The sequence below is a fragment of the Anoplophora glabripennis genome, unplaced genomic scaffold (assembly GCF_000390285.2).
Source record: "Anoplophora glabripennis isolate ALB-LARVAE unplaced genomic scaffold, Agla_2.0 scaffold375, whole genome shotgun sequence".
Lineage (NCBI taxonomy): Eukaryota > Metazoa > Arthropoda > Insecta > Coleoptera > Cerambycidae > Anoplophora > Anoplophora glabripennis.
Window position 1 is genome coordinate 390,956 of NW_019416498.1, and position 13,724 is coordinate 404,679.

The 13,724-nt window shown below is 36.1% G+C and overlaps 1 protein-coding gene across 2 annotated transcripts in view; it reads left to right on the forward strand.

Moving 5' to 3' along the window:
* LOC108909108 (alkaline phosphatase-like) overlaps positions 1-4,490 on the forward strand; it is a 316,537-nt gene extending 312,047 nt beyond the window's left edge. For both annotated transcript variants that reach the window (XM_018713342.2, XM_023454755.1), the window contains 2 exons: positions 1,296-1,523; positions 3,817-4,490. In XM_018713342.2, the coding sequence (XP_018568858.1) occupies positions 1,296-1,523; positions 3,817-4,100 (512 nt within the window). In that variant the 3' untranslated portion in view covers positions 4,101-4,490. The remainder of the gene's footprint in view (positions 1-1,295; positions 1,524-3,816) is intronic.
* The last annotated feature ends 9,234 nt before the right edge of the window (positions 4,491-13,724 follow it).

Genomic DNA, 13,724 nt, shown 5'->3' on the forward strand with positions numbered 1-13,724 from the left:
TCCTGACACCTCTCCACAATCCGAGAACAAAACACGAGACAGACAAAAAAATGGAATTCCCTCCGCAACTCTGCGACGTATTAGGGCCCTTTTTGTCGAATGATGGATAACGGGGCGTGCACTGAAACGGTTTGTTGTCGAGCTTGCATTTTTGGAAGGGCTCCAAATTACGACGCGGAGGCGCCTCGAATATCGGCCGGAAGTGGAGGTTTATGCTACTAGGTGTTCCGGAATAGACATTTTTCTTGTGCGGATTACTTTATGAAACTATAAATTCCTTTCGGTAGCTTACGGGGCCAGTAGGTCGAATCCGGCGACATATTGACACGATATCCCAAACGATAAGTTAACTATTTTATGTATATTCCAGTTTTGAAAACTTGTTTTTCTTAGTGTTTACTCCAGTGCCAAAATAGTAAGCAGTGGCGGCTCATTTTTAAACGCAGATCCGTGCGACGACGGGTAAAAGGGGAATGCGATTCCATAGTCGTACCGTTTTAGAAGGTTCCAAAAATTCTAAATACAGGGTGTTGTTGAAATAAGTGATAGAAGGCACGAAAAGGAGCAACTTTTAATAAGCAACATATGATTTAAATTATGTCCTCGTAGGTAAACCACCTACGTAAATTTTTCAATTTTTTTTTAATAAGGGTACGTCTTGGCTAACTGGAGGAACGTAGTATTATAAACAGTAAGGCGACATAAAATCAGTAATCAACTGAAACAACATAAATAGTAATATCAGTAATATATTAAATGCATCATCGATAAAAGACCAGACCGGTAACATCAGTAAAATTACTAATTACTATTGTCTGATCATAATCACTATCACTAACTTTTGTGTAGAGGTCCCTTATTGGTTGTTGCTTAATAAAATAAAGCAAATAGATCGTTGAAAGTGCGCGCGCGCAAGCTGAACTATCCGAACACTAGGCGAAATGAACGGTACTTTACAATTTGTATGCAGAGAATACAAAAAACAGTTTTATCATATTAAGATATAGTAAAAATGGTGGATTTATACAGGGTGTTCCAAGATTCCATCTGTATAGAGCTACAACAGTTTCCTGTAGTCAAAATAAGCTGATTTGACTAAACTTACCTCTACGTTAAATCGATTACTTTAGCCGCTAGAGCTATATTTGACTCAACTAACTACTATTTTGACACAGGGATATACACGTACTAGATATTTAGAAAATCAACAGTATATCTAATCGAACTATTGTTATTCTACGTACAACTTCTATTAAACCGTACGTAACTGAGGAACTCTTATCTCTTGGTTCCAGGTCCGGACAGTAAAGTCTCCGATGTAGATGGTCAACCGTATACGACGATTCTCTACGGAAATGGTCCAGGATTTGCTACTCCTCGAATCATACCCATGAATACCACGTCCGCTGCAGAAGATAGAAATCAAGTACACGCTTCGGCTGTCCCTAGGCAGTGGGCGACCCACGGAGGAGAAGACGTCCCTGTTTATGCCTTGGGACCGCTAGCCACCACACTCTTCACAGGTATTGTTTAGTATTAGGGGTGTCTCGATATTTACCCGCTCTATTTTACCAGCAAAAATAAGGAAACAGTTTATGTAAACATTATTATAGATTTTAGATTTTCCAGTGAAAAGATAATGTTTTGAATATGCTGCTTTCGAAAATATGTAGAGCGGAATGTGTAAACATGTAGTCCACACCGTTTACATGCAAAATAATTGATAATCTCTTTATTTTTCAAGAAAATACTATTCCGACCCGCTCATGGCGTGCGATTACACGTAACGTGAGATGCATGCCACGTCACGTGGACCACACATCACATAAATCGCACGTGCGATTACACGTCAAGTGAGATGTATGCCACGTCACGTGGACCACACATCACATAAATCGCACGTGATGTGCAACACACATCTCACGTTACGTGCAACAAATATCACGTGAACCTTAAAATAATAATTTAAGCTAGTAAATCTAATAATTTATAAATACAATTGGTTATTTTTTTTAAGCGGAGAAGGTGCAATATAATTTAGTTTCTATATTGATTGAACATTGTCTTCCTGTAAGTATTTTTGTTTTACTAGTTATATTTGTAACATAATTTTCAATACCAAACGATGTAACGTGCACAAATAATACAAGAGCACCTAGTTACTGTAATATCAAAAATTTCTAATCTTTAGGTCAAACATGGAAAATTCTTTATAGAGAAAAGTTAGAACAAAAGTTAGCCCCTCATTTGGTGCGCCTCTGGCTAAAATTTAGGATTATACAACATATAATATCCAAGCTAATAGGACTTTTATGTATAGTTTTTAGGTTAATTCACAGTAAGCCAAAGTTATATTTGCATTTATAAACAGATGTTTAATACTAGTTACGACTAAAATATAAAAAAATAAAACTAAAGGTTAATGAAAACAACTTGGGCCAAAAGTACCGGAATGGCAGGATATCTGGGAATATTCATGAGGTAGTGTAAAAGTAAAGCACTGGAGGTTTAGGATTTTTCTCTGGCTATCCGATGGTGACCTTAAATTTGACCTGAACCGTGACCTTCAAGGTCATACCAGGGTCGCGAGAATTTTTTTAAGTGGGACCCCATAATTTTGACTCTGGAAATGGAAAAAACGGAAAATTTTAAGTTCGATATAACTTTAAATTGACCATGAAGGTCAAGATGAAGGTCAAATATCAAAGATAATGCAATGGAAGGTCATTATTGGTCAATAATGGTCACTGAAAGTAACATAGGTACGTTCTTGGTTCACCGTCAGTTATTAGAGGTCAATAAATGCAATTGTTGATCACTATTGGTCATTAGTGGTCATTAAAGGTAAAAGGCGGTCATTGAAGATCAACAGTGATCACCGTCTTGGGTGGCCAATGGTAGTCATCGAGAGTAACAGAATAACCAATTTGACCTTGAAATGACCGGATAAGGAATTTGAGGTCAGAGCGGAGGTCAAATTTACCAGTTTAGTGTCCATCAAGAATTCTAGAACTATGATGGAGAAAATTTTTCCTGGCGGATTATTCTGCCAGTTGCGCCACTTTGGGATTTGACCTTGATCTTGACCTTCATGATAATTTCAAGGTCATATCCGAACGTAAAATTTTTCGCTCTTTCCATTTCCGGGGTCAAAATTACGAAGTCCATTTAAAAAAATTCTCATCATCTTAATATGAACTTGAAGGTCATGGTCCAGGTCAAATTCAAGGTCACCATCGAATAATCAGGGAAAAATCTTAAACCCCTAGTGCTTTACTTTTACCCTGTCTCTTGAATATTCTGAGATATCCTGCCATTCCGGAACTTTTGGCCCATCCTGTATATGCTTCACACATAATATAAAAAAAAATTTTGAATGCCAAACTAAATTGTTAGGGAAAACAAGCGTACCATACCAATTCACAGACAAAATTAAACCAATGCCTATATTATAATTATTTATTATTAAAATTGTCTTGGTATCGCAGTAAATTTGTACCCTGAACTCTTGTTAATTTTCTTTAATTCTGTCAATAACAATAGGACATTGTTATATGCCTAATGAGATATTTACTGTCCTTTTGTCTATTGTTTATTTATATGTATAATGTTAGTGGCTATAGATAAAATATTTGTGGAAAAAAAACTTTGAGGGCTCACCATTAATGAGCCCTAATTGCCTTAGCAGACATAGCTCTAGACTTATGTTCACATACTCTTTTCCTATTATTTTTAGTAAAGTATTGCGGGTAATTTCAGAAGACTTTTTATATTCCCAAATTCAGTTCCACTGTGTCTAAGTAAATCTCCTTCTAGGAACCTTCGATCAGAGCTACATCCCGCACGCTATCGCCTACAGCGCCTGTTTGGGAGAGCACCGACTGCGATGCCAGGGCCTGGACAACTACACCGCCCCCCAGGCGCCCAACTGCGTACCCCCGGAAGTCTCCAGCGTGTCCGCCGCGGGCCAGCCGGTGGTGATCGCCAGCAGCGTGATGGCCGACGACGGACAAAGGGTCAAGTCCTCATCGGCGCCCAATTTTACCCCTGCCGCCCTCAGCGTATGTTTAGTGGCAACTCTAAAGTTCGCAGTAACGTAATAAAGCGGTCGTGACCCAAACGGATGCCCAGGGTAGGTCTGAAAACAAACTCTAACTGCAAAGTGACATGTACATATTTATATAACGGACTGTATAGAAAGTGTTTCGTCGTATACAATTGTGAAAGGGATTTTTGTATAGTGTATATAAAGATAATCCGTGACTGCACTAAACCAAAGGATAATTAGTTGTGTTCCTTAAGACTCCGGTGCCGCTAGGACGATCGCTGGACGAAAAGCACTCCACTCACTGTGTTTGTTGAACGTTGTCTGAGTTTACTTAAACGTTATAGCGCTGTTAATGGACCCTCTTGAACGTTCAATTATTGTTTCAACTCACACACTACATGTTAATTTGGGATTGTAAATTTACATTTAAATAAATTATTATGCCCCAAGTATTTTTTTCAGTGTAACCAGCACTCCCTCAAGCTGGAATTCTGTACTTAAACTGCTCTGAATTAGGGAAGAGTCAGAAGTGTAATTACATAACTCAGGAAAGGGACGTATTATCAGTTGCCAGTTTCTCTTTAGGCCAAAGGGTTTAGTTTAGGAGTATATTTATTACATTTATTCAATTATCAAGGACAAATTAACTTTTCTCTAAAAAATTTCAATAATTAGACGAAATAGGCATCACCTTTTGTATGTGTTAACATTAAAGTCGGCTTACTAGGTAATATTTTACGTAAGTATTCACATATCCATGAGTAAAGTGTTTACAAAATTGAAGAAGAGTTTTTATTGGTAAGTAGATCCATTAATGTTCTTATCTAAACCGTTACAACTGCAAAATGTGCTTAAAATTTATAATAATCAAAATTGTTAAAACTTACTGGGAACCTCTGGAGTCGTTCCTGATTTACATACTACATAAAAAGAGGTCAATAGTTATGGCTGTGGAAAGTGCGCCAGTAGGATTTTTTTTTGTTTTTTGTTTTGTAGTAAACAGAGAAATTGGAGTTAAATTTTAGTTAATTAAAAGATTGATAAACAGATCGAATTCGATGTGGAAATGATTGCAACTTCCGAATGTTTCAGTAATAGGTCACTACTAAGAGAAACTACTGCCAGTTTTTGAGATTTGTTGACAAATGCGAAATTTTTAGATTTCAATTTTGGAAACATTTTGTATTGCAAAGGTATTGGATTTCAGAAGTCCTGAAAATATCTGCCAACACAAGTAGATTGTTGCAATAATTAAAAAATTATTGGAGGGATGTGTGGAAAGTTTTAAATCTCTGTATATTAATCGTAGAAAAAATAATATTTTTTGCCACCTATTTACATCTTCAAAAGTTTCTAATGATGTTCAGGAAAGAATATTTTTTACAATTTAAAGTATTCTATTTACAAAGCATACGTTTGTATCTGTTTTGCCCAAAAATAAAGAGGTTCACAAATAAAAAGCGGACATTACTGTACGTCCAATGAAATGTTTATTACATTATTTTGTATACTACAACAAATAATTGATTACATTTTCACAACTTGCTTGGGGTGCACGTGTTTTTAATAGGTGGGAATAAACATACTAAAATGACCCTTCGATATAATATAATATTGTATAAAACTTCTGATGAAATGAAGATTTGTGTAAACTAGACACTTGTAAATAAAGCCAGCCCAGCTATCGATGGAATCAGTGGTTCCAAAAATGTTTCTTCGCATTATTGTGGTAAATTAGTAGATATACAGTCAGCGGTTCCAAAAATGTTTCTTCACACTTTTGTGGTAAGTCAGTAGGTATTAAATAAGAAAAAATATTCATGTCAATCTATCTACTCCTATGCAAGTTTATAATATCGGGAGAATCGGCATTTTTACCGAGCTCTTTTATTATCTGGGTGCTGGGCAAATAGGCAAACGGGATATTCGGACACCTCTCTGATCATGCCAATCTCAACGGACGCTTGAGGTGTCGACTCATGTTGGCCTATTGTCCTAAATCGGAAGCGAGATAAGTTCCTGGAAATGTGGGCAAAGAAGTTTTATTTTACCTTTTTCCACTCCTGTACACCGTTGGGGTGGCTCATTTTTTGGAGGCTTGCAACTGAGCCTAGTTGCACTAATTGTTTGAGTAATGTCTGCATAAATGTTTTTTGAGGCTCTACCTTGCCTAGCACTATTTTTGGGGTACTTAAAATGTTGGGAGCTTCTTAAAGCTTGTGTAAACCTCCTATGAGTACTTATGAATTTGAAAAGCTTATGGGAGCTTGCTATATCCCTTAGGATCTTCATCTCATGATTGGACAGTGCCTGTGTAGATGAGACGCCAGAATAGCAATGTGTTCGCAAAAGTTTGTGAAAATTTTTAACAAAGTTTTGAATTGCAAAAGTTTGTGATTTGTTGATAGACATATTATTAAAAATAAGTTAATGCACAATTTATGATCTGCAAAGGCTTTATACAATGCATATAGCAATAAATTTGGAGCGTACCACAAGTACTGGCCAAGTTGCGTTCCTGGTTACGGAACTGCAATATATCAGGGTCGACGTCCGATCCCATTACTTGATGGGCCCGCAGAGATCCTTTAAGGATGTCCGCTTTAGGTTTGCACAATTGGCCTTATTGAATTTTACCGATCTTTGGATTGTAGTTGCCTGGAACGGTTGATGGACATGTAGGCTGATGTGATACTGTAATTTTATTTTGCATTTGTCCGAGAAGTGATTTTTCCCGAAATTCTAAACTAGGACGTATTTCGTAAAGCGGAAATTTTCGAAACGTAATCGAAAACGTTATTTCTCGAACCGCACCTTTTGTTTCTCTGGAGGGTAGTTTGGGTCTTTTAGAACATGGGTTTAGAAAGTTGAGCGAAAATTTGAAATGTTTTAACAAACAGACATGATTATAAAATAGCAAAAAGCAATTGTTGAACTTTCTGCAAACGAGACTAATATCCGCCTTCTGTTACCGTCTCTAGGAAGGTAGCAGGATTTAACGGTTTCGTGTGGCGAAATTCCCTCAACTTCTCCAAATATGCGGTGTTTTATTATTCATTGAAATTTCCTGCGAGGTAGACGATAAATAAGAGTTTATATGTACTTTCCCGGAGCATAACGCGACTCCCACTTAATCTTGTAACAAACATGCTGGTTAATCCCTCTCGACTTACAATCTCCGATAAGGATTAAGTTAAATTTTTAGTTTCGCAGTTTAGACTCTAAACCTAATAAGCTCCTAGCTGCGAGGAAATGGCTGTAAGCAAGAAGGGCGTGGAGAGCCCGAGACGCGAAGCGTTTGAGTGATCGATTATTGAACGTTAGGAACATTTTTTTAAGAACTCGTTTCTGAGTTACAGAATAGCCAAAATATATAGTCCCCAAGCCAGCGACCTTTTTTCGAACTGATTACAAAAGTCACCAAAATGGTCTGGATCGCTTCGTTTTAACGAGTCTACCACGTTGTAAAATTTTTAGAATATGGGAAGGGCGCTTTTCCGCACTGCGAGTACTTAAACCTGTCGTTCTGGGCGGGTTCTCTTTTGTGATTACAACACTCAAATTTTTTATTTGAATTAAAAGAAAATGTGTTAAATAAGAAGCAAATTGTGTTGTCCGACAAAGTAGAGGGCGCAATTGTCGAGTCCGACATCTCCAATATGTCGCTCTAGCGCGGTATGGTTTTCCGATTACAAAACACCCAATTTTCATTTTAACTTACTAAAAATTGACTAAAAAACATAGGCCATACCTTGTCCGACAAATTTTCAGGCGCTTTTTTCCAGTCCGACAACCAAAACATGTCGCTCATCGCAGGTTAGGTTTTCCGATTACAAAATTTCGGACACAAATACCAAGTGCTAAAATAGTACTTTCTTTATCAAAATATGACATTGTCCAACAAAAATAGTGGATCATATTGCTAGTCCGACAAAAAGAAACGATTAATTTCATAAACTTAATAAAACGATTATTGTTACATATAATTACTTTTAAATGTAATGACAATGAATTGCGACTTGTATTTTTTTTATTAATAATGTCATCATAAAAAATAATTGAAAATGAAATATATAAAAAATTAAATTATTTTAAGAAATATAAGAAAAAGTTAAAAAATAAAACATTTCAAATGAAAAAATAAATAAGTAAAACATTATATGACTAATCAGAATCGTCTCCACTCAAATCATCATCGGATTAACTCGTGCTATCTTCGTCGTCACCGTCAGATGCATCACTTGGATTATCTTGATCTGAAATAATGTTAAAAAAGATTGTATAAAATTGCGAAATTTAATTCATCAAACTATATTACGAACCTAGGGAGGAAAAAAAGGATACGCAGTTGTTATCTAAGACGCAACCGAGGATTATAATAATATTGGAGGTTTTTTTCCTCCCCATAATCTGTATATGATCTTTCATCGCACGTGCGGAAAGTAATTTATTTTCACTTCTAACGAAAAATACGGTACGCAACTTAGCGTAAGAATATACTATTTCTTTATACCCCACGAAAAATGTAGAAAGAAAATCCCACTTTTACGCGGGGTACAAAGGAAAATTTGGGATAGTTTATAAAATTTTTATAGCATACCTATAGATATGTCTTGGAGCCTTGGACTTTCAGGACCGTCGAACCAATAAAAGTTATAGTCGTCATCTATTATTATCCAGCCACATTCTTCTGGGTTTTTTTCGGTTGGCGTTCTTAGGTGGTCATTACACCAAATGCTGCTAATACGAGTATACGTCGTTCTTTTGAGGTGCTGCAAAAGCTCTTCACTGCTAGGAGGTAAACTGGATGGGTCGAAAGATTTAATTTTCTTCTTAAGAACTTCCTCCGAAGAACTATTGATTTTATAACTTCTTTCGAACATTTCGATACAAGTGAACTCCTCCATTCGTTAAAAATGTTGTTCTCTATGTCAGTTTGAGATGGTGAAGTTTCAATTAAGTTTAAGAAAGCCTCTTGGAAAGCCACATTCTTCTCTAAAATCTCAAAAGGCTTTTTTTTACCTTTTCTGAAGAAGGAAGGGTTGAAATCATTCATGCCCATGATAAAACGTCTAATTATCGAAATCACAGCGATGCGTACACGTCAAATGCTAGGACACGACTGAACGCTGGGCTCCAAATCAGGCTCCGAAATGTTTTCACCAAAGTCGCTCTATAGGCCAGTCTAGGTGGTCTATGGCTACTACATTTAAAAATTGAAAAAATGTTTTTTATTAGATTTTATTAATTTTCGTCGTTTTTTTGTCGGACAAGTATTGTTTTTTAATTATTATTTTATTCTAAAGCCAAAAATATAAAATTTATCACTTTTGTAATCGGAAAACCTAACCTGCGATGAGCGACATGTTTCGGTTGTCGGACTGGAAAAAAGCGCCTGAAAATTTGTCGGACAAGATATGGACTACGTTTTTTAGTCAATTTTTAGTAAGTTAGTAAATGAAAATTGGGTGTTTTGTAATCGGAAAACCATACCGCGCTAGAGCGACATGTTGGAGATGTGGGACTCGACAATTGCGCCCTCTATTTTGTCGGACAACCCAATTTGCTTCTTATTTAACACATTTTCTTTTAATTCAAATAAAAAATTTGAGTGTTGCAATCACAAAAGAGAACCCGCGCAGAACGACAGGTTTAAGTACTCGCAGTGCGGAAAAGCGCCCTTCCCATATTCTAAAAATTTTACAGCGTGGTACACTCGTTAAAACGAAGCGATCCAGACCATTTTTATGACTTTTGTAATCAGTTCGAAAAAAGGTCGCTGGCTTGGGGACTAATACCAAAATATACATTCCATAATTTCCTGTATTATTGTAACGCTTCGATGATAGTAGCGTATAACTTTGAAATAGAATTATTTTTTACCACAGTGGCTCTCTGCCACTCCCTTAATTTTACAAAGTTGCTTTAAAAAAGCGGCAACACTGATAAGCGCGCACATACAACCGAGTTCGGGCACTGTCCAGTGAAGGCGTAGACAGGAGTTTGCAATTTAAAAAACGATTTACAACTCGCCTATTTATTACTTCTCAGAGACCAAATATTTGTACGGGAGAAGGGACGATCTACTATTATTCTGTGGTCGCACTTAAAATTTAATTAATGAAATTAGTTGTGTCCGTGAAGGTCTCTGGCGAACGTATTAATTAGAATTTGGCCGGAAAAGAGACTAACGGACACCGCCTGTGGCCAGGGGGGTACGTCCGAAAAAATCGATGGCTTGCGCCCGCAGTTACAAAAGGCAATTACTTTTCCGAATTTAATAAATTCAAAGCTAATTTAAAGAGGTTTGCGGGACCCTAATTTAAATGGAGTTTCGGACCAAAGCGTGGAATAAAGTGCGTCCGATAATAGGGTATTATCTTTTGGTTAAAAGCACATTGTTCCGGGGGATATTAATGTGTGGGGTGATTAGCGGTCGCGTCGTTTGTTTCTCGACGACTATATTAAATCGAGGAGCGCTTTTTACAAGATATTTCCACTAAAATATTAAATTGGTTAAATATAAGGGTATCAATAGATTAAAATTAAAATATCGGGTGTTCTCAAAGTTGAGTCATTTACTTTAACAGCTGGTAAAACTCGTAAAAAAGTCGGTTTACCAAAAATCGTTTACACCGTGAGCGACAAAAGTATGGAATATATTTATTTAAAAATCAGATGTTCATTTGGAAAATCGCTCGGACCCGTCGAATTGTATTTTTTGTTGCGCATTTTCTGAAACAATTTTCATTTATACAGGGTGGCCCAAAGAGGAGTTATGAAATCAAGGCCAACTTTTTTAAATGGAAACCCCACTTTTTTAAATTTCTCTTCAATTCTCCATGGAATTCTGATCATTTTTTATGTAACATAACCTATACCTATCTTTACCCTTTTTTTGAGATAATGTCGTCTGAATATAGAATATGGAAAATTTTCAAAAATTACTCTCCATACGTAAGGACTGTAACGTCAAAGTCAGTGGGAACTGGTGTACTTTCCACTAAATACATTTCGTTTTTCAAATATTTAAGCACAGCTAATGAATTTAATTCTTAATTTTAATTTGTATGGTATAAACTGACAAAGCCAGAACACAGCAAGAATAATGTGAAATATCCAATAACAAATATCCAAATCATACAATCATTCAAGCTCCATTGGTTTCTTGACAATACCCAAGCCTATGTACAAACTCATCTTGAACATTATTTAGTACGTTTCTGTCAATATTCCTAATTTCCTGCCTGATTCTGGTTTTTAAGTCCTCGATGTTCTGCGGTGGATTTACTTATGTAAATCCACTTTACTTTAGATTTTAAATAACCCCATAAGAAGTAATCCAAAGGAGTGAGATCGTGTGATCTCTGAGGCCACTCTAATGGTCCCCGTCTTCCAATCCAACGCCAAGGAAAACATTCTAAATAACCTCCGACTTGCCGAGCAAAATGAGGTGTCGCGCCATCCTGTTGAAAATACAAGGTATCGCTTGGAATGTCAGGTCCATTTGCTTTTGGAAAAATTTGAATGAGGGCGGGAATTAGATCAAACTGAAGGAAGGTTAAATATCTTTCTCCCTTCAAAGAAAAAAGGGCCAAGAACCTGATCATTAATTATGGCTGCCCACACATTCAATTTTTGTGGGTACTGAGTATGTGCCTCAGTCATCCAATGAGGATTGTTTTGACTCCAATACCTGCAGTTTTCGCAGTTAACAATACCAAACAGATAATTACCTCGTCTGAGAAAAGGATTTGCCGATGAAACTGTGGGTTGCGGTCGGATAATGTTGAAATGGTTTCACAAAATTGGATGCGGCGATCAGGATGATCTTCGTTGAGTTCTTGTACTAAATGAATTTTGTACGGGTGATATTTCTCTTTCTTCAAAATACGCAAAACTGATCTTTGGGAAATTGCATTTCCCGCAGCAATCTCTCTGCTCGAGCTATGAGGATTTTCTTGCAACTGCAATAAGATGGTTAACTTAATGTACTCGTCTATTTTCATACGACCTGATTTGGGGATATCTTTTATGTGGCCAGAATCTCGAAATTTCTTGGCAATTTTGCTTACAGTGGCTTGATTGATTGGATGATCTGGATACATGTTATTGAATATATCACACACTTCTTGTTGTATTCTGGCTTTGTCACCGTGTCCCAAATAAATTAGAATTTCTATCCGCTGCGTGTCTGTTAGATGCGCCATCTAGTTAAGTAATTGCACTGTCCTTAATAATAAAAAATAGTAGTAGTGGACAAGGTACATCAGTTTCAGCTGACTTTGACGTTACCTAGTTAATATTTAGTTGCTTGACGACGTCTACAATGCGTGTTTTTCTGGAGAGTTTTTTAAGTTTTTTGTTCTCTACAAAAAAAAAAACATGAAACGGTGCTAAAAATTTGCAAAATAATCTGGCTCCTAATTTAAATAGTGACATTTAACAAAATCATATTTTATACAATAAAATTATGTATTTTTAATTAAATTATACCTAAATACCTCACTTATATTTTTTACATTCAAGTCATTGCGTCCCAATGATCAAAATAAATCACCGAACCACTTATTTCTTATGGATTTTTCTGCTTTGAAGCAACATTCTGTGAACCACACAAATCTAAGATGGAAAAGTAAACGTGGTTTTATTTTAAAACCAGCAGGGTAAATCTCTGGGTAATTTTTGAAAATTTTCAATATTCTATATTCAGACGCCATTATTTCGAAAACGATTAAAGGTAGATATAGGTTATGTTTCATAAAAAATGATCAGAATTCCGTAGAGAATTGAATAAAAATACAAAAAAGTGGGGTTTCCATTTAAAAAAGTTGGCCTTGATTTCATAATTTTCTTTTGGGCCATCCTGTATAAATGAAAATTGCTTCAGAAAATGCGCAACTAAAAATATAATTCGACGGGTTCGAGCGATTTTTCAAATAACGAACATCTGTTTTTTAAATAAATATATTCCATACTTTTGCCGCTCACGTTATAAAAGTTGCCAAATAAAACAATTATTAACAACTATTTAAAAAAATTAAAATTTAAAAACTTTGTAATACAAACCTGATTTATTGTCATTTTCAAACATAAATGGTAAACAAATGGTAACAGTTTTGAACAATTTTTGTCAGAACACGAGCCTCTGCAGAGCTCTTTTCTTCTGCAACTTTTATATAAACGATTTTTTGTAAATCGACTTTTTTTACGAGTTCTGTTAGCTGTTAAAATAAATTACGGCTCCTCAGTAAAACGTTTGTAAGTCGTTGTTATAAAATAGATATAGGGAGCACCTTTTATAAACATCAATTTATATCTGGTGATTGTTCTTTGTTCATTATACGCGGAAGTGGTCTGTGGCTCAGCATCAGTTTAGTTATTTTCATTTTAATGGTAATGGTTGGGTAATGTCCGTGTTGGTCAGATTATTAGTATTGAATTACCTTTCCTTAAGTCGCATAAATATAAGTTTTTTAAATTAAACTTAATCTCTTGTCTACGCCGTCACTGGGCAGCACCCGAACGTCGTTGTACTTTTTTAAGCAACTATGAAAGTAACGGAGTGGCTCAGAGGGAAACCGATGATTTTTCGAGTTGATAAGCCGTGGCTTGTGTACCTAGCCGCTTGTAATTACAGAACTACCTTTCACTTCCTTAGCCTTGGCTTGAAATC